This window comes from Rhinoraja longicauda, chromosome 20 (genome assembly GCF_053455715.1).
Source record: "Rhinoraja longicauda isolate Sanriku21f chromosome 20, sRhiLon1.1, whole genome shotgun sequence".
Taxonomy (NCBI): Eukaryota; Metazoa; Chordata; class Chondrichthyes; order Rajiformes; family Arhynchobatidae; genus Rhinoraja; species Rhinoraja longicauda.
Window position 1 is genome coordinate 18997011 of NC_135972.1, and position 27900 is coordinate 19024910.

Genomic DNA, 27900 nt, shown 5'->3' on the forward strand with positions numbered 1-27900 from the left:
TTAATTGTAAATTGTCCCGTGTGTGGAGGGTAGCGTTAGTGTGCGGGGATCGCTGGTTGGCGCAGACTCAGATGGGCCGAGGGGCTTGTTTCTGAGCTGTATCTCTAAACTAAACTAGTCGACTGATATACACACGATTGCTTCCTATTCACAGAGCTTGGCTTCACACCACAGTCTGAGTCCAGCTCAGTCACACCCCGAACATCAGCAGGATCCTTACTAGAAATCCTTATCAGAAATACTGAAAATATTGTCTTATTAAAGCAAGGTAGCCTGCAAGTTTGAATCTTTCCATCAAAGTTAGTCTAGAGATGGAATGTGCTGCCATTTCTGCAGGGACAGTGGAAAGCTGCTGGAATGCAGTCAGCCGGATGGATAGATGGAAGCAACGCTTCCAGCAATTTAGTTTGCTGATCCCATTCTTAATGGTACAGGGCACCTTTTATTCATCATTCAAAAACATGACTAAATGAACAAGTACAGGCTGTGACTTACAGGAGGAACACACAAACTCACTCACTACCCTCCAGCCCATTTTTGCAGCAACTTCATTCCGATCTGTTCTCTAATAATTCAGCATTTATCACCGCAGCCTACAGATCACAATCCTGGTGATGCCTCCTGTAAGTACTACATATTTACTTTGTTTCTAAATATGTCAGGAATTGTATTTGATTGCTTACTTGAGGGTTATAATTGGCACTGGTTTGCTAACTAACGTCTGCAACATGGAGTCACAGCTTTTGAGTTTTAACATTTGAGTTTTAAATCACGGCACAAATGACAAAGAAATGGGCAGCACCACTGGTTTCAAGTAATTGAGGAAGTGGTTTGGGGAGATGAGTGGAGGAAGGGGAGCTATTTATCGGACCTTAAAGGACTTACATGACATTTAAGTTTAAATCAGACTGGCCTGTTCTATAATTATTCCGCATGACTAATTTTCATTGGAACCGCAGGGGGTGGGGGGGGGGGGGGGGGGGAGAACATGTGCTCACAGCAGGAAACAGAGCTCTACTGAGACTGTATTTAGTGACATCCCAATGAATCTGAGGGGCAAGGTCCCTGGGGAGAGACTCCGTGGGAGCCAGGCACTAAGCTCAACCATACGGTGGCAGAATAAGCCACATGGATCAGCCATCCCCATCTCTCCACTTAAGCATCAGTGCAAGATTAAAACTGTGTATGAGAGGCACGAAGTAGCTGAAAGAATTCCAAAACAACGGCTTAGATTTCCAGAAAAGAATTTCATTTCACGCAGCGAAAGGCAGCGTCATTCACATGTTCTGTCAGAACACCCAGCAACAGAGATCTGGTTATTGTTAATATTGCAGGAGGCAGTTCAAAGGCGAGCGGGAATAAAGGGAAAGTTTCTAGATGAGAGGCTGTGACAAGTGAGATGCCACAGGGGTCAGAATTGTTGCCGCAGCTGTTCCTGATCCACACCATTGATTGGGATGAGAAGCCCGAGTGTAACATATCCAGGTTTTCCAACGACATAAACCCAGAATACAGTGCGAGTTGTGAAACGTTTCTGAGGTTATACATCAACAAAGTGAATGGGTAGCACCCACAGTAGATGGGATATAATGTGGACAAATGTGAGGCCATTCAGAGAAAAAACAGGGCCGTATTTTTAAATGGTGAGAGACCAAATGTGGTGTTCCGAGAAACTACGTTACCTTGATACGCCGAGGTGTGTGTATATCAAGCAATTTGGAAAACAAACTGTACATTGGCTTAGAGATAGACATAAAATGATGGAGTAACTCAGTGGGTCAGGCATCTCTGGAGAAAAGGAATAGGTGATATCTTGGGTCGAAACCCTTCTGCATACATATTGGCTTTCACTGCAAGAAGATTCAACCAATGGAGTAAAGATGTCTGACAGCAAATACATGGGTCTGTGCTGGGTCACACCTGCAGTACATGGGTCTGTGTGTACAGTACATGGGTCTGTGTGTACAGTACATGGGTCTGTGCTGGGTCACGCCTACAGCACGATGTACAGTACATGGGTCTGTGCTGGGTCATGCCTCCAGCACAGTGTACAGTACATGGGCCTGTGTGTACAGTACATGGGCCTGTGTGTACAGTACATGGGTCTGTGTGTACAGTACATGGGCCTGTGTGTACAGTACATGGGTCTGTGCTGGGTCACACCTGCAGCACTGTGTACAGTACATGGGTCTGTGTGTACAGTACATGGGTCTGTGTGTACAGTACATGGGCCTGTGTGTACAGTACATGGGCCTGTGTGCACAGTACATGGGTCTGTGTGTACAGTACATGGGTCTGTGTGTACAGTACATGGGCCTGTGTGCACAGTACATGGGCCTGTGTGTACAGTACATGGGCCTGTGTGCACAGTACATGGGCCTGTGTGCACAGTACATGGGTCTGTGTGTACAGTACATGGGTCTGTGTGTACAGTACATGGGTCTGTGTGTACAGTACATGGGTATGTGCTGGGTCACGCCCCCAGCACGGTGTATAGGTCTGGTCTTCCTGGCGGACAAAAGAGATACTTGGGGCAGAGGAGATTCACCAGAGACTAGTTCCTGGGGCGGGGCATTGTCCTACCCAGGACAGAGAAAGCAGCCTGGGCCGCATTTCTAAAATGTAGAGGGATGAGAGGCGAGCTTATTGAAACATTCAAAATTCAGAGGGGAATTGACTGGGATTTTTTTTCCCTAGCTGAAAAGTAGGGGCTCAGTATCAAAGTAAGGGAATGGTCATTTGGGACTGAAATTAGAAAGAATTTGTTAGAGGGAAGGGAATCTTTGGAGTCACTTACTGAGGCCAGTGGATGCTCTATTGCTGAGGATATGCAAGGCAGAGCTCTTCAGACCTTTAGACATTTGGACAGATACATGGATAGGAAAGGTTCAGAGGGATATGGGCCAAGTGCAGACAAATGGGACCAGCGAAGATGGGGAGTTGTGGTCTGCTTGAACGGGTTGGGATGAAGGGCCTGCCTCCATGCAGTATGCCTCTATTACGGGAAGAAAGGAATGAATTAGTGGATGGTTGGAACGGGTGTGAGCGGTGAAGGGAGTGTTTGTTTCTGTTTCAGTTGTCAACTGGAGCTGTTTTCTCTCCTCAGGGTGAAATGGCCACTCTGGCAGACGTGCTGGTCACACTGCTGCTGTCCTCCCTCCCCCTGCGGGTCACATCGGTCACTGGTCTGCATGAGCGATCAGCATTCTCGGCCACCAGGACCAGCAGCATGTTGGGGGGCCTGCAGAGAGCGGTTACCTTCGACAAGCTCTTGGTAAACATTGGACACGACTTCCACCCGGACACAGGCAGACTTGTGTGCAGGATTCCGGGGGCTTACTATTTTGCCTTCACAGTTGGAAAGTATCCCAAGAAGATGCTGTCGGTCATGTTGATGAAGAACAGGCACGAGGTACAGGCGATAGCATTCAGTGACCACAGGCGCAAGGACCGCAAGGTGCAGAGCCAGAGCCTGATGCTACAACTGAGTGTGGGTGACTATATCTGGCTGCTCCTGTCAAGCAGCCCCAGGTACGCGTTGTACAGTAACACGGGGCCGTACACCACCTTCACCGGCTACCTGGTCTACGCACAGCAGCCGGCCCAGGGGCTGACCAATAGCCTGCCTTCTGTCCCCAACGCCTCCTGCTGTTGCCCCTCCACTCCGCAGCATCACCACGGCTACCGGTCGGCATTCTCAGTGGCCAGAACGAGCTCTCTGCTGGGGCAGAGCACCGGGGATTTACAGCATGAAGCTGTCACCTTTCACACCGAATACATCAACATGGGCAGGCACTTCAACAAGCAGAGGGGGATCTTCACCTGTCACATCCCTGGAGCTTACTACTTTTCTTTCAATGTCGGAAAGCATCCTTTTAAGGCCATTTCCGTGAAACTGATAAAGAACCAGAGTGAGGTGCAGGCCATGATCTTTGACGAGGACGATTCAGAGCGGAGGGAGATGCAGAGCCAGAGTGTGATGCTACTCCTGGCAGTCGGCGACAGAGTGTGGCTGCACAGTCAGCAGCATCAGCGCTTTGCTCTCTACAGCAACCTCGGCAAGTATGTCACCTTCACCGGCTTCCTCGTCTACCCGGACACGGGCTCCCTGAGGAGCAGTCAGCCTGTCTGCATGTGTCCAACCTCTCCCCTGCACACCAACTGCCAGGACACTCTGCTTTGATTTCAAACATCTGCAGAGAACGGGTAGTATTGATCAGCAGGTCTCAAATCCCACTGACATCAGGCGCTGCTAAACCAGACGGCGGTAGCTTAGTGCTTCCAACTGCTTCAGTAGTAAGTTAACATAGGCCATTAAATCTGTCCATCACTATCATGGGCAACCTGAACAAGCTAGTACTGCTACCAATCAGTCCTACAGCCTCACCGATCCATTACGCACAGGTTCCTCACCACACCAGAGGCAACAAGGCAGAGTTGCACTGAGCGTGGCCACAGGAACCTGGTAAACCTGAGTCAATGGGCAGCAAAAGGGAACAATCCACTGACTGGACTCACTCAGGAAGTGATGGCATTGTTGTCAGTCACGTATCCCAGCCCCAGAACGTCACCACAGCTGTCCTTCAGTCGGCCAAACATCTCCGCATTTTCACCAGCGGACGTCCTTCCATGAGAGGGTCAGAAGAGGGGACCATCGCAGATGATTGTACAGTGTGCAACTCCATAGAAAAGGGGTCAGTTCATGTGCAGCAAGGTTCTGGGCTGACAGGTGGCAAGTGTTATCTTCACCGTACAAAAACACACAACCCTTCCAGCAAGAGAGGCAACCAACTACCCTTGGTTCACAAAGGCATCACCATAGTCGAATGGTGGGGACACCACTGGCCAGGACAAGGCACGTGGATACCGTACAGGTCAGTGATCAGCTGCCCGCCCACCAGCCACTCACCAGAGCTCTTCCACCATCACAAATCGCGTCGGGAATGTGTTGGAATATTCTCCACCTTCGAAGAGGGGAATAGCGCTAATATTAACATCCAGGACAACACAATCTATTGAACCAGCCCAAAACACTCATTCCTTTTACCACCAGAGACCATGGCTACAGAGGGCGCCAGCAATAACATGCACTGCACTTGCCTGTTAACACCATCCAGCAGCTCCCTATCCCGTCACCTCTGCCAGCAGGTTTGAGGAGCACCTGATATCTCCCGGGGTCACACACCACCGCCCTGACCCAGGAACACATCACTGCTCCTCGGTCATCACTGAGCGATTATCCTGGCATTCCCGCGGGAACACCATCCCCACGTAACTCAAGGCAGCACCTCACCACCTCTCGGGGCAGTCAAACGAAGGAGGTAAACTGACCGTACCAGCGACACCCAGTGATTGAAAGAAATTAGGACTGATGACTGGATTGTGGATGAAGCAAAGAAGGAGGAACGAGAGATGTAAATGGGCGGAGAGTTGAGGGTGGGAATTTCAAAACACAGCTGGCAATAGTTTGGTCAGGGGAGAAGACAGGCGAGAGTGACTTCCTGCTGCGCTGGGAACAGGTATTCAGGTGCTGCTGAAGTTATAAACTTTCACTGATCGGGAAAACAAAGGTTAAGGACCGAAGATAAAAGCACATTCTCGGCTGGGATACAGTTGCAGGAAAGGAAAACGTTTGCTTTTGCTCACCTTGTCTGTGTGGCCAGTGAGGCAGGTCACTGCTTTCCTTTCAGACATATCCCAGAGAATCACGGTGTCATCGGCAGACGCGCTGGCTAGAACAGTCCTAACATGCAATAGAGACATTTAATTACCAGCAGTGACACTGATGAATTCAAATCAGGACCCTGTAATATTCTTCAGGAAATCTGCAGTAATGATTTTGTACGGGATTTCACAATTTCAGCTCTCCCATGCTTGATTCATGTTGCAATCTTGCCGAGATTCTACAGGGTTGACAGAGGTGCACTGTGTGCAGAAACAGACAGGATGCCTATGGGATACAGCCAGCACGGAGTCAGCACAGCACAGACTCGGCACGATCCCGGGACCAGGATGGAGTGAGGAAGTTTGGCCGCACACTGCAGGTTAGAACGAGGGCAAACTCACAGAAATACGATTGCGAGCGAGACCGACGGTACAGACACTGATCGGCCCTCAGGGAAACTAGATTTGTCTCTTTATGAGCCAAGAACAAGGGACCTCAGCTTCAGAGGGCAGACAATCCCAGACTGAAACAAGGAAGAACTAAAGGCTTACAAATCCTTGGAATTCTCCCACTAACTGGGCAATAAGTGATTGATTGTTGAGTATTTCATGGGTGAGATCAATGGATTTTTAGTGAATAATGTAACCACGGGACATGGCAGACAAGATAAATTTCTGCCACAGCCTAGACCGGAGGAGCAGCAGGTCCAAGGGTCAAATGGCCGCAATCCTCCGGTTTGCGCTCATCGCCAATTGCTTTGTGAACATGAGAACACAGGAGCAGGAGGAGCCAGTGGGAACCTCAGCATCTCCACCATTCAATGTGTGAATGAGTTCTGGGCGCTAACGGTGTGACCCAAACAGCAGGGACTGCAGTGTGAGACTGCATCCACCATTCCACGTGTGAATGAGTTATGGGATCAATCGCTCTGACCCAGGCAGGCAGGGACTGCACTGTGGGGCAGGTGTACTCTCTCCCACACGAGACATCACCAATCTGTACACTTCACTCCCACTGGTGCACACACTTCCCCTCTCGCCTCACCACCTCCCGGGGCAGTCAGACGCAGGAGGTAAACTGACCCAGTGATTGAAAGAAATTAGGACAGATGACTGGATTGTGGATGAAGCAATGAAGGAGTTGTTGCATTGGGCTGCACACACTCCCTGTCACCAGGTGAAGAGCATTAACTAGCATGCTGCTTCTACCCAGAAGTTCCCTGCAGTCTGGCAAGGACATGAAACATCAGCATCATCTATGCCCGCTGCTCACACTGCTGATAATTCCCTTTATCTGCACCTCCCTGACCTGCAGGGACTGAGCACAAATGGTCATTCACACCAACATTCCATACAAACGTTGAAACAAAATAAAACTAAAGTCACCAAGTTAAGTGAATTATCTCATTGTTATCAGTGGTTAAACAATTCTGCAAGATAGACATCAAAAAGCTGGAGCAACTCAGTGGGTCAGGCAGCATCTCTGGAGAAAAGTAACAGGCGACTTTTCAGGTTGTGACCGTTCCTCAGACTATTCCTTTTCTCCAGAGACGCTGCCTGACCCGCTGAGTTACTCCAACTTTTTGTGTCTATCTTTGGTTTAAACCAACATCTGCAGTTCCCTCCAAAACAATTCTGCAAATCTATCAGGTGCTGACACCTGGTGGGAAAACAGAGTACTGCTTCAAAACACAGAGAGCTGGAGGAACTCAGCAGTTCAGTCAGCATCTGCAGAGGGTGTGGACAGATGACTTTTGTTCGGGACCTTCTTCAGTTGCCTGTTCACAGATGCTGCCTGACCCGCTCAGTTCCTCCAGCATTCTGTTTCTTGCTTCAGATTCCAGCATCTGCAGACCCTTGTGCCCCAGAGATACAGCTTGCCCCCTGTGAAAGGTACAAGGAACAAGCTGTCAGCCTGTGTGGGCAGGAGGGAGCGATCACTGTGGGTGAGGCAGCATCTCCCTCGTTCCCACTGCATCACCAGGCAGGTAGACAGGAAGGTGCCACTCACCTGATGTGTCTGTTCCAGGAAAGGTCCAGCACCGCGTCAGAATGTCCTTCATGCCCCGACTCTGTCCCCTGAAACAATAAACCAGCAGGGATGAGCAGGGGACTTGCCCGAGACCAGGCAAAACCCACATGGTGAAGGGGTTGCTCTGTGGCCGTAATGAGTGGTCAGCTATCCACATTGCTGGAGACTGGGCATGAGAGCCCGTACCGTGCAGATGTCCCTCTGTGGTTGGGGTGAGCGGTCAACTGGCCACGCGGCCGGAGACCAGGCCAGGGACCTCCAGGATACCAGGAACCGTATGGAGAAGATAGGGCCAGGCCCGGTACTGACCAGGCCCGGCACTGAGCCCCACTCGGGGCTGGGGGCGAGGTATGAGGGGCCTGCAGCCCCGGACGCTCACCCTAGCCTGGCTAGCTGAGGGATGGTCGGCGAGGGGGACAGTGGGCTGTGGAAGGGGAGGATGTCAATGGGAAAAGGGGCAAGGGGTGCTGACTGTGGTAAGGATCAGCTGTGGTGAGGGGGAGGGAGATGCGGCGAAAAAGGGGAAAGGGGTGAAGAAGGAGGTCACTCCATTGCTTCTGGCTCCACGTACCTTCCGCTTTTTCTTCTTGGGCGTCTCACTGCCCAGGCTGAAGGCGGGCTCCAGACTGTCGACCACATCCAGGTTCCACACATCGATCACAGGGGTCATGTTGCCCACCGCAGCGTGATTACCTGCCAGAGGAGCGTACAGGAGTCAGAGGGGACACGCCGGGGTCAGAGGAGACTCGCCAGAGTCAGAGGGGTCATGCCGGAGTCAGAGGGGTCATGCCGGGGTCGAAGAGCAAATGGCAGGGTCGGAGGGGACACACTCAGGTCAGAGGTGACACACTGGAATCCAAGGGGACACACTGGGGGTCAATGGCGGCTCAGATGTGGACACACTAGGGATCAAAGGGGGGTCACGCCTGGGTCTAATGGGGACACAAGCAGTCAAAGGGGGTCACGCCGGGGTCAGAGAACAGCCAGGGCTTGGAGCCGTGCAACATTCATAATATATCTGGGTGAGCACTTGCACACTGCAGAGCATCGACTACGTGTCATATGCTGGAAAAACAGATTTGTGTGGATGGGAAGGGTGGCAGACACAACAGTGGGCAGAAAGGCCTGTGGTAGCCCAGCTTCCCTCAGCGCTGTGGCAATGGACAGGACAAGATCACTCACAGATCCAAACACAACTCACCCACTGGCCTTCCTGGGTCTGGGTCAAAGTTGAGCCATTCCACACACAGGGGGTAGGCTGGAAGCAGCAGGTCATGGTGCACATACAGGCTCTGCTCCTCCTGGTTGTACACTGCAAGAAACACACGTGTCACGGTCAGTGTGATACGTCACAGTCCGGCCACTGCCCCATCACGCGGTGTACACACCTCTGAACACATGCTGCCGTCTCCCAGTGTGCTCATCGCAGCTGGGATCTGAGCTGTTTGAAACAAATGTCCCCAGATCCAGGGGCAGAGGGAAACTGACAAATCCTGGGAATCTGAGCACTTCTCGACTGAGCTCATTCCAAACCAAGGCCCTGCAGACATGAGCAGCCTGTGCCTTTTCAACCTCTCACTCAGTTCCAGGTCAAACAGGCCAACATCTACATCTGCTGCCACCCCCAATGACCCTCATTCTGTCCACTCCCCTCAGCACTCCCTCCACCCCGCTCCACACCCTCCTTACTGTCTCTGCCCCTCTCCCCATTTCAAATTCCCTTTCTGCCCTAATCATTATCTTGCAGGACCCAGAATAACACTGCCACACCAGTCACCAATAGCACCAAGCACACATTACTGGATACAGCATTCGCTTCAATGTAGGAAGCTAAGGGCAATGGTGGAGGTCTCAGGGTGCTGGGCCCATTGCTGTTTGTCATCTGTATCAATGATTTGCACAAGACTTTATATGGCAAGATTAGTAAGTTTGCAGAAGACACTAAAATGGGTTGTACTATGAAGATGGTTATCAAATATTACAGAGAGATGTTGTTCAGTTGTGCAAGTGGGCTGAAGAATATCTAATGGAGTTTAATTCAGACAAGTACAAAGTTTAGAAAAATCAAACCTGGGCAAGACCTTCACAGTGAATGGTGGGGTCCTGGGGGTGCGTTGCAGAGCAGAGGGATCTCGGAGAACAGGGACATTGTTCCCTGATAGTGGGGTCACAGGTAGAGAGGGTGCTGAAAAAGGCTTTCGGCACATTGGCAGTCATGTGATTTCGAGTATAGAAGTTGAGAATGTTATGTTATGGTTGTATCACACATTGGTGAGACCACACTTGGGAGTATTTGTCACCCTGCTAGATGAAAGATGCTATTAAGTTGGAAAAGAGTGAAGAAAAGATTTACAACCATGGTGCCAGGACTCGAGGGCTTCAGCTACAGGGAGACGTTGGGCAGGCTGGGACTTTATTCTTTGGAGCGCAGGAGGCTGAGGGGTGATTTTATGGAGGTGTATAAAATCATGAGGGGGATAGAGTGAATGTACAGAATCTTTTACCCAGGGTAGGGGGAACAAGAACTAGCAGGCATAGATTTAAGGTAAGAGGGAAAAGATTGAACAGGAACCTAAGGAGAAAGATTTAACAGGAACCCGAGGGGCAACCTTTTCACACAGAGGGTGGTGGATATATGGAATGAACTGCCAGAGGCAGGTACTAAAACAGCATTTAAAAGGCATTTAGTGTAGGAAAATAACTGCAGATGCTGGTTCAAATTGAAGGTAGACACAAAACACCGGAGCAACTCAGCGGGTCAGGCAGCATCTCAGGAGAGAAGGAATGCAATCTGAAGAAGGGTCTCGACCCGAAACGTCACCCATTCCTTCTCTCCTGAGATGCTGCCTGACCCGCTGAGTTGCTCCGGCGTTTTTTGACTATTAGACAGGTACAGAGATATGAAAGGTTTAAAGGGATATGGGCCAAATGCAGGTAAATGGAACCAGCATAGTTGAGGCATCTTGGTCGCCATGAAGGAGTTGGGCCAAAGGGCCTGATACCGTGCAGTGTGATTCGAGCAATGATCGCAGCTTGGAATACACGATCCAGAGTGCCCAGGTCTCCACTGACACTCCAATGTGGAAACATCAAACGTTTTCAAAAGATTATGCTAGAATCAGCAGTGACCACATCATCTCTCACCATCTCCACCAGGGGTACAGCTCCAGTTAAATAACTCCACTTCTCAATCTACAAACTAATACTGGACGGGAGGTTGCTGGATATACCTCACCGAATATCTCGAGGATGCTGCAATCCTTCTCCACCTTCCCCGCCACTATCAGATTGTCACTCGGTTTGATTTTAAAATCTTCATCGTCGTATTGGTCCTACAAAACGATATTGTTAGATGTTAATCTACTCATTAATTAAGCACAGTGGAAAGAATTGTTGCTTAGTTAACATCATAATGGAATGAGTGTTCGGGACAATACCAAGAAATGGCCAGCTTCCACTTAACTGTATCTTTAAGAGTGATGTAGGGGTCATCTTCATTGCTGGCGTAGACGGTGAGGCCGCCCAGACTATCGCCAAGGTTCACACCACCTGCACAGAACGTCAGAGATTGTCAGAAGCACAAATCACAGAGATCAATTCACATAATGTGCTTTGGATTTGCACAGTCGATTCTGATGGCCGGTTCGGTGTGGATGGGTCAAATGGCCTGTGCTGTGCTGTGCTACATACATTCGTGCTAGTGCAACAAATCATCTGCTCACCAAATGCACAAATCAGCCTGGACATACAATCTCCTGGAACTAAGCAATTCAGATCTATTTTCCCTAGAGGTATCTCTTTTCCCCAAAAAGGTACAGACGCTCGAAAGCATGTACCACCAGACTCCTGAGGGTGTCAGGGGTTACGGGGAGAAGGGGGTTGACAGGGAAAGATAGATCAGCCATGATTGAATGGCAGAGTAGACGATGGGTCGAATGGGTAATTCTGCTCCAAGTTATGAATTTATGAACAATTTCTTCCCCTCTGTTATCAAGCTTCTGAACAGTCCTTCCATAAGCCAGGGTACTGTCTGATTCACCTCTACTCCCTTAGACATTGGACTGTCATTAGAACTGATGCGCTACAATGCTGAGAACTATATTCTGCATCGTCCCCTTTGCTCTACCTATTGCACTTGAGTTTGATTTGATTGTATTTATGTATAGTATTATCTGATCTTTTTAGACGCGGCTTCTCGCTGTACCTCGGTACACGTGACAATAATAAACCAATACCCATTTCCCAGTGGATTTGTATCACTCCAGAAATTGCTAGACACAACCACACTTGTCATGGGCCTCGACCCAAAACGTCACCTATTCCTTTGTTCTGCCTGACTCGCTGAGTTATTCTAACACTTTGTGTCTGTTCACAGTTGTGGCTACCGTGGTCATAACATCAGCACATGGATGACACATGTAACCCAGCCAATCTCTTGGTGTGTTTCGATGTCCTTCCTCCACATGAAACTGGTTTCCCCTCAGCCCATTCCAATGAACTCTCACTGAGCCACACATCTGCCACCCGGCCACAGAGCTTCCGAGTGAAAAATGTGAAAGAAATTAATTTCATTGTAATGAAGCAAATTGAAATTTGGTACATTACTTATACATGGCTCAAACGTGGGCAAACAGGACTAGCTTAGATGGTTGGCATGGGCGAGTTGGGCCTCAGGACCTTTTTCCATGCTGTATGACTGTGAAGCTCCCTCAACCCTGCAGACACACACCGTCAATGAGCCTGCATGAGTTTATAAAGCCCTGGCGATGTATTTGGCTAATGTTGACAAGGCTTTGCAGGTGAGAGCGGAGAATACCACCATCATTTAGTTCGAGCCTCACCTTCCTCCTCGTCGTATCCATCCAGGTCATACTCTGCCAGACCATCCCGATCCCTCTCCTCCTCCTCCTCCTCCTCTCTCCCCTCTGGAGTGTCAGCATCAGAGGCAGGAGGGACTGACCCTTCCCCCGGCTCCTGTGTCCCCTCCACTGCCTCTTCATTTTCCTGCTCCCGGTCCCTGGAAACAAACCGCAGCTTTTGGTCTGTTCCGTCACAAAACTCGCACCCGTCGCACCGCGCCGCGCCCAGAACCCAGAAACCCTGACAACTCTTCACGTTCAGCCTCAGCAGCCGGCATCAGTGACACTCACTTCAACTCTTCCTTGGCGTTGAGGATTAATTGCTGCAGCTCCTGTTTAGTCAGGGTGACCTAGGAAAGGAAAGGCACGCAATGACCATGCATGTAAACACACGTGCACCCAGACCTGCGGCCCAGGGACACGGAGCAGCTAGAGTGGCATGGCTGATCCCGCGTGTCGGCATATACACAACTCCAATGTGTGCTGGCTGGAAGCACCTCCGCCAGGAATCCCCAGTGAGGGAAGTCACCCACAGTAAGGGATCTCACCCACAGTGAGGGATCTCAATCCCAGTGAGGGATCTCCCCCCAGTGGGGGATCTCAATCCCAGTGAGGGATCTCACCCCAGTGAGGGATCTCCCCCAGTGAGGGATCTCCCCCCAGTGAGGGATCTCCCCCCAGTGAAGGATCTGCCAAGAGTGAGGGATCTCCCCCAGTGAGGGATCTCCCCCAGTGAAGGATCTGCCCCCAGTGAGGGATCTCCCCCCAGTGAGGGATCTCCCCCCCAGCGAGAAAGCTCAACCCCAGTGAGGGATCTCACCCCCAGTGAGGGATCTCAACCCCAGTGAGGGATCTCCCCAACAGTGAGGGATCTCACCCCAGTGAGGGATCTCCCCCACAGTGAGTGATCTCAACCCCAGTGAGGGATCTCACCCCCAGCGAGGGATCTTCCCAACAGTGAGTGATCTCAACCCCAGTGAGGGATCTCTCCCCAGTGAGGGATCTCATCCCCAGCGAGGGATCTCAACCCCAGTGAGGGATCTCTCCCCAGTGAGGGATCTCACCCCCAGCGAGGGATCTCAACCCCAGTGAGGGATCTCACCCCCAGCGAGGGATCTCCCCAAGTGAGTGATCTCAACCCCAGTGAGGGATCTCTCCCCAGTGAGGGATCTCACCCCCAGCGAGGGATCTCAACCCCAGTGAGGGATCTCACCCCCAGCGAGGGATCTCCCCAACAGTGAGTGATCTCAACCCCAGTGAGGGATCTCTCCCCAGTGAGGGATCTCACCCCCAGCGAGGGATCTCAACCCCAGTGAGGGATCTCTCCCCAGTGAGGGATCTCACCCCCAGCGAGGGATCTCAATCCCAGTGAGGGATCTCCCCAACAGTGAGGGATCTCACCCCAGTGAGGGATCTCCCCCACAGTGAGTGATCTCAACCCCAGTGAGGGATCTCACCCCCAGCGAGGGATCTCCCCAACAGTGAGTGATCTCAACCCCAGTGAGGGATCTCTCCCCAGTGAGGGATCTCATCCCCAGCGAGGGATCTCAACCCCAGTGAGGGATCTCTCCCCAGTGAGGGATCTCACCCCCAGCGAGGGATCTCAACCCCAGTGAGGGATCTCACCCCCAGCGAGGGATCTCACCCCCAGCGAGGGATCTCCCCAACAGTGAGTGATCTCACCCCCAGCGAGGGATCTCCCCAACAGTGAGTGATCTCAACCCCAGTGAGGGATCTCTCCCCAGTGAGGGATCTCACCCCCAGCGAGGGATCTCAACCCCAGTGAGGGATCTCCCCCCCAGTGAGGGATCTCACCCCCAGCGAGGGATCTCAACCCCAGTGAGGGATCTCAACCCAAGTGAGGGATCTCCCCCCCAGTGAGGGATCTCACCCCCAGTGAGGGATCTCAACCCCAGTGAGGGATCTCAACCCCAGTGAGGGATCTCAACCCCAGTGAGGGACCGGTACGCAGGGAGTCGCCTGGGTTGGGCACCATCTTTTCTGCCCTAGGGCACCATCTTTTCGGCTCCGCCCCGCCCCCGGCGCTCCCACATCATCCCACCCCCCCCCCCCCCCCCGCACCCCCGGCGGCGCTCCCTCATCACCCCCGGCGGCGCTCCCTCCCCCTGACCTTGTACGGGGTCTCCCGGGCCGCCCCGCGGGGGGTCCACCCTGCGCACGTGTGGAAGCCGCTCATCGCCGCCGCCGGAAGTGACGAGGCACCGCCAACAACATCCGGCCCCGCTGCGCTGCGACCCCTGCGGGACCGGGGACAGCGATGGGAGCGGGCCAGGGGCAGGGGCAGGGGCAGGGGCAGGGGCAGGAGCAGGGGCAGGGGCAGGGGCAGGGCCAGGAGCAAGGGCAGGGCCAGGAGCAGGGGCAGGGCCAGGAGCAAGGGCAGGGCCAGGAGCAGGGGCAGGGGCAGGGCCAGGAGCAGGGGCAGGGCCAGGAGCAGGGGCAGGCAGTGCAGTGGGGGAGTACCGGGCAGTGGGGGGGGGGCGATGAGGGGGAGTACCGGGCAGCCGAGCTGGGCAGTTGGGGGACCAGGCAGTGCAGTGGGGGAGTACCGGGCAGTGGGGGTGGGGTGGGGGTCAGCCGAGCTGGGCAGTTGGGGGGGAGGGTGTGATGGGGGGGGGGGGGGGGGGGGTTGGAGAGGGGGGGGGATTCTGCAACAAACGGGGTTGACACCAGGCAATGAGGGGACAAGTACCGGACAAACACCGGGCAGCAAGGGGAAAATACCAGGGCAGCGTGGAGTAGACACCGGTCAATGAGGGACCGGCGCCGGGTGGACACCGACACCGGGCAATCGCCGTGCTCCGGTCGCGGGGGGCAGGGGGCGCACATGTCGTCTTCCACACTCAATGTCTCCATGGCTGCTGCATCTGATCCAAAGGTGAAGTTTTCAGAGACGCCCTTTAAGTTTAGTTAGCTTTACTAAACTAAAATAATCTTTGGGGTGACACAGTAATAACAATTAACCCACAAAATTATGAGTGTGGGGGGAAAACCGGAGCACCTCGAGAAAACCCACGCGGTCACGGGGAGATCATACAAACTCATTACAGACAGCACCCGAAGTCAGGTGCAAACCCGGTCTCCTGCGCTGAATCTCCCGTTTGACACCCATTTTAACTCCTCCTCACTGTGACTACATTCCTATTTATTTACTAAACATGGGTCGTCGTCGTAGTCGCCCCCGCCTGCCCGCGCTGTTATTAATGGATTCCTCACCCATGTCTTTATGTCCAGCAGTTCTACTCTCGCTCCCCCGGAAAGAAAACAAGGACAAAGTTCCCGGAGACCTCACCTTTCACATCCAACATCATCCTCCTCCCTCCTCTAATCACATCTTTCCATCTCCATCCCATTCCGCTTTGTGCAGACACCGCCCGCTCCGCAACTCCTGGATCCACTCATCCCTTCCCACACAACCCAGGTACTTTCCCCTGCAAACACAGATGCAGCAACACCAGTGCCGATGCCTTCTCCCTCACCCCCATCCAGAGGTCCCAGCCATCCTTCACAGTGGGACAGAAGTTCACATGCATCTCCTCATCTGAATCCGGTGTTCCCGGTGTGGCCTCCTGTAGATCGGCAAGACCAAGCAAAGACTTGACAACCGTTTTACCAAACACGCGCTTGGTCCTGCTGTATTTCCCGCTTGACACCCATTTTGACTCTCCTTCTCATTCCCATACTGACCTTTCTTCCCTGGGCCTCCTCCATTGCCAGAGTGAGGCCATATACAAACAGGAGGAACAGTATTAGCAAGTATTTCACTTAGGTAGCTTACAACCCAAAGGCATGAACTTTAAAGACACCCACAAAAAGCTAGAGTAACTCGGCGGGACAGACAGTATCTCTGGAGAGAAGGGATGGGAGATATTTCAGGTCGAGACCCTTCTTCAGACCGATGAATATTGAATTATCCAATTTTAGAGAACATCCACTCTTCCCTGTAACACACCCATGTTGTCCCACTATCCCGCCCTGCTTTCCCCTTCCACCTTTATTCCTTCCTTTTACTGTACAGGCCTCTTCTCGCCAAATCTCTTTCTTTTGTCTTTTCATCTTGAGCCCTTATCCATCCATCTGCCAATTCAACTCCCTCCTTCGCCTGTATACATCTATCACTTGTCTGGCTTTGTTACACCCCATCTTTCCATCTTTCTTCCCCACTACAATTAGTCTGAAGCTCTCGAACCAAAACGTCATTCACCCATGTCTTCTGACAAGGTGCCTGGCCCGCAGTTACTCCTGTATTTCCTCACGTGGTCCCTCAAACCCTGTCCTATCCATGTACCTGTGCAAATGCCTTTTAAATGTTGTCAGAGTTCCTGCCTCAACTACCTCCTCTGGCAGCTCGTTCCAAATACCCACCACCCTGTGTGTGAAAAACGTCACCTTAAACCTATGCCCTCTAGTTAACCTACCTAGGGGAAAAACAACTGTGTGCATTCACCCTACCTGTGCCCCTCCGAGTTTTATACAGGACATCTCGATAGGATCACGCCTCAGCCTCCTGCGCTCCAATGAATAAAGTCCTAGCCTTCCCAGTCTCTCCCTATGGCTCAGGCCCTTGGCAGCCCCTACTCCATTTGACGGAAGAAGGGTGTGTAAGAAACAACTGCAGATGCTGGTCTACATTGAAGATGGACAGAAAATGCTGGAGTAACTCAGCGGGACAGGCAGCATCTCTGGAGAAAAAGAATAGGTGACGTTTCGGGTCGAGAACCCTCATCAGAGTCGGAAACGTCACCTATTCCTTTCATCCAGAGGTGCTGCCTGACCCGCTGAGTTACTCCAGCATTTTGTGCCTATCTTCAGACTGGAGGAATGTGCCGACCTGAAACGTCATATGTCCATTGCCTCCACTGATGCTGCCTGACCCGCTGAGTCCCTCCAGTACCGTGTTTTGCTCCAGATTCCAGTATCTGCATGTGTATTTGTTTCTGTATCAGCATGGTGCTCTGACCGCTTGTGGAGTAACGGTGGGTGTGAGACGAGGGCGATGCTGTGGCTGTGACTGAGGCCCAGCTCCCGGCTCCATCAAACGAGTGGGGCATGGATTGAGAATCCAACCTTAGACCAAGTCAGCGAAAGGGATTTTAAAACCAATTAGTTGTGTTTGGTTACTAAAGGCCCAGAAGGCAGTCACAATGTGGTGGGCGGCGCGGTGGCGAAGCGGTAGAGTTGCCGCCTTTTTTACAGCGCCAGTGACCTGGGTTCGATCCTCACTCCGAGTCTCCCCGTGACATGCGTGGGTTTTTTTTCCGGGATCTCCGGTTTCTTCTGACACTCCAAATACATACGAGTGTGTAGGTTAATTGGCTTTGGTCGAAATATAAAATTGTCCCTAGTGTGTAGGATAGTGTTAGTGTACGCGGACTCGGTGGGCCGAAGGGCCTGTTTCCGTACTGTATCTCTATACTAAACCAGGCCGGGGGAACCGTAATGACACGAACCCGTGGTTGGACATATCTCAGACCTGCTCCCCCGGACAAGGACGTCAAGTCCAGCCTCTGCCGCGCTGCCCAACCTCCCGCCCCACTGCAAATCAACAAAAGACACAAATGTTTCTTTAAACCAACTTTATATTAAAAAGATCGATTTTACTAATCTATTTTACAAGCTATACTTTCATTCTATCAAAATATATCACTTCCTGAATATTGCTGCTTTTTGCAGAGTGAAGAGATTTTAAATAAATAATCTTGTCGCTGCTGCCGCGGGGTGAAGGTTGTGGGCGGCAGGATTTTACCATCTGTCCACAATGATCCTGTAGCAAGCACAACCTTTACCTCAAACACGGCTCAAATATTTTAGTGATATCACAAATACTTATACAAGGAATATAAAAGAAATATATGGGTGTATATTTATCATATCCTCGATCAGATGCATTCTGTAATCTTGCATAGTTTGAGATTCACGAGTTGCTGGGGACCAGCGTACAGTCTCCACACAGACTGACAGGTCCATGGCCCGGCGTGGTCTCGGGCACTCGGCCGGCAGGGGACACAAGGGTCTCGGTCGTGACAAGCTGTAACCCCGGTCTCCACAGCCGGGACAGGCAGTGTGCGCTGGAGTCCGCGCCTCTGGGCTACGGGCAGTCGCTGCTCACACGATGGAGCCGTTACAAGAGGACATGTGTATGGACTGGATCCTCGCCGCCAGCGCCAGCTCCAGGTCCCGCAGCACGTCGCGGCCGCGGGGCTCCTCGGCGGGCGAGTAGAGCAGCCTCCGGAACGCCTCGCTCTCCATCAGCGACACCATGTTCTTCAGGAAGTAGCCCTCACAGAAGGCGGCCAGCGGCGCGGCGCCCAGAAACTGCCCGGGACGAATGGAGGCCGAAGGGTCAGTGGCCGAGGTCAGGGGGGAGAGAGGCGGGAGAGAGGCGGGAGAGGGGAGGAGGGAGAGGGTAGGGGAGGAGGGAGCGGGGAGAGGGAGGAGCGGGAGACGGGAGGGGAGAGGAGGAGAGGGGAGAGGAGGAGAGGGGAGAGGAGGAGAGGGGAGAGGGGAGAGGAGAGGGGAGAGGAGAGGAGAGGGGAGGGGAGAGAGAAGGGAGGGAGAAGGGAGAGAGAGGGGCGGGAGGAGAGACGAACCGGGGGAGAAGAGGGGGTGATCTTGGGGTTAGGGAAGGGCCGCAAGTGAGTGGGGGAGAGATGACTTTCGGGGGGGGGGGATGACGGGCGGGGTTCGGGAGGGGGGGGGGGGGGAAGAGACGGCCGGCGCGGGGAGAGGGGCAGGCGGGCACCGGGCTCACCTTGGCGTGGTTGTACGTCTCCACACAGCTGGCCACACTGATGGTGCGCGCACACAGCAGCTCGCAGTGCCGCTGTAGAGACTCCAGCTGGAAGAAGCGCGCCGCCGACATCAGCTGCGGGAGCGAGCGTGTGTGGGGGGGGGGGGGGGGGGGGGTTAAGCAATAGTGTTTTATTGTCAGATGTCCCAGGTACAACAATGAGATTCTTACTTGCAGCAGCACAACGTAATATGTAACGGGGAAGGCGCAGAATCCCACGCTCTGCTACCCCCTCCACCCCATTGCCCACCCCGGGTAAATGTAGTCCTTACCTGCAGGGTAGGGGAAACAAGAACCAGATTACATAGGTTTAAGGTGAGGGGGAAAGATTTACTAGGAATCTGTGGGGCAATTTTTTCCACACAAAGGGCGGTGGGTGTATGGAGTTAGCTGCCAGTGGAAGGTGGTACTATCACACCATTTCAAAAAAATTTGGACAGTTACATAGATAGGATGGGTTTAGAGGGATGTGGGCCACATGTGGGACTAATGTAGATGGGGCACGTTGGTCAGCATGGGCTAGTTGGGCCAAAGGGCCTGTGTACGTGCTGTGTGACCCGGTGACTTTCCCCCTGGCCGGGAGCTCCGTGGAATCCTCCTGTGCAGGGGAGGAGTCCCAGCCGTCAGTGCAGGGAGTGCCCGACCCAACTCACCTCCAACACGTCGCAGCTCCGAATCTGCAGGCTGTCGGTGCCGCCGTGGTACAAATACTGCATCACCATCTGCAGAGAGAAGCTGACTATAGTGAAGCTGTGGGGGCAACGGACGGCAGCGGGGAGGGAGGAAGAGGAGAGAAGGGAAGATGCAAGCTGCAGGGGGGGGGAGGGAAGATACAGGATGCACGGGAGGGGATAGGGAAGGGGTGGAAGATGGGGCAGCCAGAGAGACAAGCCTCTTCTAGTGTGGGTGCTGCGAGGGAGGGGGCGTGGGAGGTGTAGAGAGATCTAGGATGTAGTATTGTGTTCAGTTTTGGTCATCCTGCTACATAAAGGGTGTTGTTAAGCTGGAAAGGGTGCAGAGAAGATTTACAGAGATGTTGACACAGAATCAAGAACCAGAGGACATAGGTGAGGGGGGAAAGGTCAAATGGGAACCAGAGGGGCAACTTTTTCACACAGATGGTGGGTGTATGGAACGAGCTTCCAGAGGAGGTAGTTCAGGCAGGTACGATCACAACATTTAAAAGACATTTGGACAGGTACACGGACAGGAATGGTTTGGAGAGATATGGGCCAAATGCAGGACAGGTGGGACTAGAGTAGATGGGGCATGTAGGTCGCATCAACAAGTTGGGCTGAATGGCCTGTTTCCGTGCTGTGTGACCATGACATCCAGTCAGGTGTGGGCCGCCAGGCTGGAGGGACATTTATCTGTCTGTGGGGAGGGCGTGAGACAGAGGGGGAGGGCGACAGGTAACGGCGGGAGCGTGTCCGGTCCACTCACCCTGAAGACGTTGTACTTGATGTGTCCGATTTCGATGAGAATGTTACAAGGGTTGTCCGAGGGCATTCGGCTGGACAGCAGCATCTTAAACCTGCGGAGACCACAAGATGCCGAGTCAGTCCCCGGCATCTTACCAGCGGAGCCCGACCCCACCGATCTGGGACCTGGAGCAAAGCACGAAGCGCTGGAGGAACCCGGCAGCTCAGGCAGCGTCTGTGGAGGGGACGGGACGGTACGGTACAGACGGGTGGCGGGCCCCTCAGACTGAAATATGGATTGTTCACAGATGCTGCTTGACCCGCTGGGCTCCTTCTGCCAGCTCACACCCACTGTGAAGTTGCCATCTTGATTAGAACGGGTGTCAAGGGTTATGGGGAGAAGGCAGGAAAATGGGATTAGGAGGCAGAGATCAGCCATGATTGAATGGTGGAGTAGACTCGATGGGCCAAATGGCCTAATTCTACTCCTATAACTTGTGAACTACACAAAGCAGGGTCAGGATGATGGGCCTACACGACCTCGCAACCTCCATCTCGTAGTCTCCTCCTCCCCTCCCCTCTCTGCACCCCTCACCTTGTACTCCCCCCTTCCCACATCCTCTCGAACCAGAGGCGTTTCACAATCATCGGCAACTCCACAACGGGGTGAGAGGCAGCGTGATCGGCCCACGGGGCCCCACCCTCCAATCACGTCTCGCTCCCCGCAGCCTTGCTCCTCCCGCCCCCAGTCCCATCTCTGTGCCCCCCGGCCTCTCCCTCTTCCCGGCCTGTCCGTGGCGGTGCGGTACCTCGGCGAGGCTGTGAAGAGGAGCACACGGTGCGCGTAGAACTGCTTCCCTTCCACCAGGAAGGTGACATCGGACATCTCCTTGTTGTTGAGGAAGTGCGGATCTGGAAACAGCAGCAGTTAGTGAACAGGCAGAGAGACAGGCCAGGCTGTTCAGCCCCTTCAGCTGGTCTAACCCACCGCGGTCCACTATCAACACTCTCCCCTTTCCCTCAACCACCGTGTGTACGGGGAACTTGCTGCATTGCTGTCCGTCCTACCGCCCCAAGCTCTCCGCATCCTCGGTTACAGGCATCGCAGAGCATGGCCCACCTGGCCGCCTGCTCTCTCTCTTAATATTCCCATTAAAACCACCGATCGCCTTTCACACTAGTTCTCGGCTCGCACTTTCGCATCTACTCTCAACACACCAGGGACAATTTACCATTCACAGAAGCCAATTAACATACAAACCTGCATGTCTTTGGGATGTGGGATGAAACCGGAGCACCCGGAGAAAACCCGCGCGGTCACAGGGAGAACATACAAACTCTGTACAAAGGCAGCACCCGAGGTCAGGATTGAACCCGGGTCACTGGCGCTGTGAGGCATCAACCCTACACTTGTGGACCGAATGGACAGACAATGTTTCAGGTCCGACAGTCTATTTCCTCCACAGATGCTGCCTGGCCAACTGACCTGCAGGAATGTGTGTTTTTTGCTTCTAATTCTTGACATTTGGCACCAATCCTCTCTCATCTCCGGCCATCCTTCAATACCAACCCTTCAAATCTTCCCATCAAATTCACAATTTGGCAAAAGCAGAGCGTATTACTGTACCTCAGTCCAGACTTACAATAAGCACAAAATACAGTCGTAAAACCGTGACAAAAGACAAAATGCTGGAGTAACTCACGGGTCAGGCTTCATCTCTGGAGAACATTTTGGGTCGGGACCCTTCTTCAGACTCCATGTTCTCCAGAGATGCTGCCTGACCCACTGAGTCACTCCAGCAATCTGTGCCTTGTTTGATAAACCAGCATCTGCAGTTCCTTGTATCTTGAATAAAACAGCCACGTTTCAGCAAACCACGAGTACATACCCAAGCGGGAGATGTGTTTCCGTTTGATCTCCGCGAACCTCGGGATGGGGAACGGGCCGTAGCACTGGGCTAGGATTGCCGCTAGCTGCTCACTGATGGCTTCGTTCTAGACCACAGGGAGATGGGACACAACACAGTGAGACGGTGAAATGCACCAATCTTACCGCAACGCATCGGAATCCAAGCCCCTCTAACGAGTCTGGACGAGACAAGATCCATGACTTAACTGTTCAGGAAGGGACTGCAGATGCTGGTTTAAACCGTAGAAACAAAAAGCTGGAATAACTCAGCCAGTCAGACAGCATCTATCTTAACCTCCACCTCCAGTTTAAATTCCATTTGGAATATTTTGGAGGACCAAGAACCTCAGCCTCCCAGCACCATGAGCAGGAACCGGGAGGCATGGCTGTGAATGTCGGCCGCCCGGACATTGGGCACGGGGTGGGAGCGTGCGATTTGTGAAACCAGCCACGGCACCTGCTGCAGTCGGTCCAGCCTGGGAACCCGGCCACGGACAGGGGAACCCACGTACGGAAAATATCCCAATGTTGAGCCGGGACACAGACTGCAAGGAAGGGACACTGACCTGTATCCCGGACACTGGTTCTGGGATACTGGCTGCTTTCAAGAGAGAGCTAGATAGATCTCTTAAGGAGAGCGGAGTCAGGGGGTATGGGGAGAAGGCAGGAACGGGGTACCGTTTGAGAATGATCAGCCATGATCACATTGAATGGTGGTGCTGGCTCGAAGGGCCATATGGCCTACTCCTGCACCTATTGTCCATTGACCGCAACCTCAGTCACTGGCCCTGGTTCTGGGACACTGACCGCAACCTCGGACACTGGCCCAGGGGATTAGTTACTGCGCTCTCACCTTGCTGGCCCTCAGGATGTCGAAGAGCAGGGGCAGGCACTCGAGCAACAGCTGCCGCTGGATGTCCTCCTCCTTCAAGCTGCCGAACTCCCGCAGGAGGCACTGGATCACAGGCCGCCGGTGCTGCACGAAGGCCGTCTCCAGCGACAGGAACCACGAGTGCAGGCTCCACGGCACTCCTGTGGACAGACAGGCAATGTCACCGGCCTGGGCTCAACATAGAGCCCGGACCCCCGTGGCCCAGTGTCCACCCTCCTGCAGCCCCCCCAAAACAACACTGACCCCCCCCCCCCCACTGACCACCCCAGCACTGACCCCTCCAAACCCACACTGAACCCCCCACCACAATGACAACCCCCAACATTGACCCCCTCCCCCGCACTGACCCCCCCTCCCCCGCACTGACCCCCCTCCCCCGCACTGACCCCCCTCCCCCGCACTGACCCCCCTCCCCCACACTGACCCCCTCCCCCACATTGACCCGCCCCCCTCCCCCATGCTGCTCCCCCCCACTGACTCCCCTTCCGCAGACACCTCCTCTCCCATACTGATCCGCCCATACCCCACACTGACGCCCCCCTCCCCCATGCTTACCCCCCATCCACCACACCACACACCCCCCCCCCCCCCCCCCCGCCACCATCACTGACCGCGGCCCCTGCAGTCCAGGCTGATGTCCAGGTAGCCGTGCTCAGCGCTGTGGTAAAGAGCCTCCTTGAGAACGGCGAGCCGGACCTTGGCGCCGTGACTGGGGGTGGTCGGAGTGGGTTCAGCCACCGGCTGCTCCCTCCCCCCCGGCAGCTCCCTCCCCTCCGCCAGCATCTCCTCCAGCGACAGCACGTTCCTCATCTCCTCCTCCGAGTGCGCCAGCAGCTTACGGAACACGCTCCTGAACGACAGGACGGCAAGAGTGGAGAGAGTGCGGGAGATCGCAGAGAAGGAGAGAACACCCAGCGCACCCCCACAACAAGACCCGGGGCCACAGAACACACCTGCACCAGGTAATCTAACCAGGCCAGTGGGCTGAGGATTGGCAGATACAGTCTAGTGCAGGGTGGTGCATTCTGGTAGGACGTTATGCTCTTTGCATTCTGACTGCACTTCACTCCCACCATCCTCATCTTTGGACTCCTTGTGCATAGAGGTGTGGGTAGAAGCGAAGATATCCTGGTTGGGTTGCTCCTGGTTCTGGCCAAGCTGGCCATCCGCAGGTCACGGCCCTAGAGGGCCCCGGGTGTCACAAGAGAGGGAATACCCGCTGTCCTCGGCACCCTGGGGGATTTCCGGGACCGCTGGGGGTTAACTGTATCTTTGATAAGGATGGTAAAATAGTTATTTGAGATTTTGCGATCAGATAATTTGGCGATTTTTGTATTATGCTGGTGAGTGTGTTGTCCCTGTTTTGTAAATATTATTTTTGTAATTATTGATTAAATGTAGTTTTGATTAAAAAACAGCAAATGGTAGGGCCCTGGGGAGTGTTGTACAGCAGAGGGTCCAAGGTGCACAGTTGCACTGAAGTGGTGCGACACGTAGACGGGGTGATGAGGCTACTTGTCATGCTTGCCTTCATCGGTCAGCGCATCAAGTACAATGTCGGGACATCACATCTGTGCAAGACATGGGCAAGTGGCTCAGGGCTACCTGGGACTGACCGCGGGGTTACCTGTGCCCGTGGGCAGCGGCCTGGCTGAAGGGGCTCATGTCCCCGTGGGAGGTGGAGGTGATGCCGTTCCTGGACATTGTCCCCATCATCGGGTCAGCACCTCGCTCCAGCAGCAAGCTGACCAGCTCCAGGTCACCTGAAACCAGGACAAGACTCACCTTCAGACCAGCGGCTGCCTATCCCCCAGTACGCCCCTCCCGACACACTGCCCCAATACGCCCCTCCCCACACACTGCCCCAGTACGCCCCTCCCCACACACTGCACCAGTACACCCCTTACCTCATACTCTTACCTCATACTCTCCCCTCAACTCCCCCAGTATACAACTCCCCACACACTCTCCCAGTACGCACCCCCACACACTCCCCAGTACTGCCCCTCCCCACACCCTCCCCAGACCCTCCCCAGTACTGCCCCTCCTGACACACTCCCCCAATATGCCCCTCCCCACACTCTCCCAATACACAACTCCCCTCCCCAATCACTCCCCCAGTAACACTCCACCTGACACACTCCCCCAGTAGTGCGCCTGCCCACACACTTCCCCAATAGGCCCCTCCCCAAACATACCCCCAGTACTCCCCACCCCCCCCTCACCAGTATGCCCCTCACCACACACTCCAATGTACCACCCTTCCACTCCCCACACTACACAGTATCGCCTCCCCCCTCTCCACACACTCCACGTACTGCCCCTCCCCTCCCCAATATCGCCCCCCCCCCCCCCTCCCTCACACGCTCTCCCAGAGCTGCCCCTCACTTCCACTTCCCAAACTCTCCTCAGTGGAGAGATAGTTGACTGGATAGAAAAATGGCTTCATGGAAGGAAGCAGAGGGCGAATGTGGAAGGTTGTTTTTCGGACTGGAGGCCTGTGACTAGTGGTGTGCCTCAGGATTCGGTGCTGGGCCCACTGCTGTTTGCCATCAAAAACAATGATTTGGATGAGAACCTACATGGCATGCTTAGCAGGATTACAGATGACACTAAAGTGGGTGGTATTGTAAATAGTGAAGAAGGTTGTCAAAAATTGCAGCATGATCTTGAATGTTTGGGGAGGTGGGCTGAAGAATGGTTGATGTAATTTAATACAGGTAAGTGCGAGGTATTGCATTTTGGGAAGTCCAACAATGGCAGGACCTACACAGTGAACGGCAGGGCTCTGGAGTGTTGCAGAGCAGAGGGATCTAGTAGTGCAGGTACATAGTGCCTTGAAAGTGGCATCACAGGTAGATAGTGTGGTCAAAAAGGCCTTCATCAGTCAGAGTATTGAGTATAGAAGTTGGAAGCTTATGTTACAGTTATACAAGACATTGGCGAGGCTGCGTTTAGAGTATGGCATTCAATTTTGGTCACCATGTTACAGGAATTGTGTTGATAAGCTGGAAAGGGTGCAGAGAAGATTTAAGAGAACGTTGCCAAGACACATCAGGACAAGGATCCTGAAGGGCAAATTTTTATTTTACATAAAGGGTGGGGGTGTATGGACATTTGGACAGGTACATGGATTGGTCAGGTTTAGAGGGATATGGGCCAAACGCAGGCAGGTGGGACTAGTGTAGTGGGGGCATGTGGGTCGGTGTGGGCAGGTTCTGAAGGGCCTGTTTGACTCTGTGACGCTCTTCACAAGTGTGGCTGGGGGTCACTGAGAGCTTTCACCTGGTGCTGCCGACCTCCCAACCCTAACATTAAACTACACGTGTTAGCGGTACAGCTAGAGGGCGTCCAGCGGGCATCGGTCACTCGCCTACGGACTCCGGCCACTCGCCCAGGGGGGCGCCGGTCACCAGCGTTTACTCACCCGACGCGGACGCCAGCTGTAACGGGGTCTCAGAGTAATTCTCACCACCTGCCCCCAGGGAGCCGTCCACATGGGCCCCGGCGTCCAGCAGCAGCTGTGGACAAGTGGACATCATTACTGACCCGTCAGGGCCCGGCTCTGCCCCTCCAAAGGGGAGGGGAGTGGTGTCAGAGCTGGGGGGGGGGGGGGGGGGGGGGGGGCGGCAGTGGAAGGGGAGGGGGGGAGATGGCTGTGGAAGACAGGGTGGGCAAACAGGGAGAGGAGGAGACACGCAGGGAGGCAAGGGAGATAGAAGCAGAGGAGGGGAGAGGAGGCATGGGGAGGGAGGGAAGAGGAGGGGAAGGGTGGAGGGGAGGGGTTGGAAGGGGAGAGGGAAAGGAGGAGGGAGAGGAGGAAAGGGGCGGAGGTGAGAGGAAGGGTATTGGAGGAAGGGAGAGGAAGATGGAAAGGGAGGGGGTGAAGGGAGGGGGATGGAAGGGGGTGATGGGGTGAGTTGAGTGGGAGGGTGTGGGGAGAGGGAGGTTGAGTGGAGGTGGGGGGGGGGGAGGGGAGGGGATTACCTGAGCGATGGCAACGTGTCCGTGCAGCACTGCGAGCGTGAGGGCCGTCCAGTGGCGGGTGTCCGCGACGACAGAGGGCAATCTGAGGGACGGACTGGGCACCTGCGGGGTGAGAAGGGCAGTGACAAAGTGAGGAAGGACTGGGGTTCGGGGTTTAAACATAAGGAGAAGGCAGGACACAGGCGTGAGGGTGGTGAGCTGCCGGGAGTCAGGGTTGAGGAAGGTATGATCATGTTGTTTTAGTGACATGCAGACAGATATATGGATATGCAGGGAATGGAGGGATGTGGATTCCATGCAGGCAGATGCGATCTAAAAAAATGGCACC

At 53.8% G+C, this 27900-nt stretch overlaps 3 protein-coding genes across 4 annotated transcripts in view; 1 reads left to right on the top strand and 2 right to left on the bottom strand.

The window, feature by feature from the left end:
- pwp1 (PWP1 homolog, endonuclein) overlaps positions 1-14812 on the bottom strand; it is a 28162-nt gene extending 13350 nt beyond the window's left edge. The window contains exons 1-9 of the mRNA XM_078416544.1: positions 14687-14812; positions 12847-12905; positions 12538-12713; positions 11160-11245; positions 10932-11028; positions 8898-9008; positions 8268-8389; positions 7676-7743; positions 5647-5743 (exon numbers count right to left, since the gene is read on the bottom strand). Coding sequence (XP_078272670.1) covers positions 5647-5743; positions 7676-7743; positions 8268-8389; positions 8898-9008; positions 10932-11028; positions 11160-11245; positions 12538-12713; positions 12847-12905; positions 14687-14752 — 882 coding nt within the window. The 5' untranslated portion in view covers positions 14753-14812. The remainder of the gene's footprint in view (positions 1-5646; positions 5744-7675; positions 7744-8267; positions 8390-8897; positions 9009-10931; positions 11029-11159; positions 11246-12537; positions 12714-12846; positions 12906-14686) is intronic.
- Positions 3113-4183, top strand: c1qtnf13 (C1q and TNF related 13). Its single transcript, XM_078416541.1, has one exon. The coding sequence runs from the start codon at positions 3113-3115 to the stop codon at positions 4181-4183; it is 1071 nt and encodes a 356-aa protein (XP_078272667.1).
- Positions 14813-18190: 3378 nt separating the features above from the next.
- The window catches only part of btbd11b (BTB (POZ) domain containing 11b), a 34923-nt gene continuing 25213 nt past the window's right edge, over positions 18191-27900 (bottom strand). For both annotated transcript variants that reach the window (XM_078417090.1, XM_078417089.1), the window contains 11 exons: positions 27573-27674; positions 27013-27106; positions 25213-25348; positions 24197-24435; positions 23547-23725; positions 22674-22779; positions 21594-21696; positions 20807-20897; positions 20017-20085; positions 19325-19438; positions 18191-18888 (listed from right to left, as the gene is read on the bottom strand). In XM_078417090.1, the coding sequence (XP_078273216.1) occupies positions 18679-18888; positions 19325-19438; positions 20017-20085; positions 20807-20897; positions 21594-21696; positions 22674-22779; positions 23547-23725; positions 24197-24435; positions 25213-25348; positions 27013-27106; positions 27573-27674 (1443 nt within the window). In that variant the 3' untranslated portion in view covers positions 18191-18678. The remainder of the gene's footprint in view (positions 18889-19324; positions 19439-20016; positions 20086-20806; positions 20898-21593; positions 21697-22673; positions 22780-23546; positions 23726-24196; positions 24436-25212; positions 25349-27012; positions 27107-27572; positions 27675-27900) is intronic.

What these genes read in the sequence shown, in the direction of transcription:
- c1qtnf13 (XM_078416541.1), top strand. Translation starts at nt 3,113, where the DNA reads ATGGCCACTCTGGCAGACGTGCTGGTCACACTGCTGCTGTCCTCCCTC.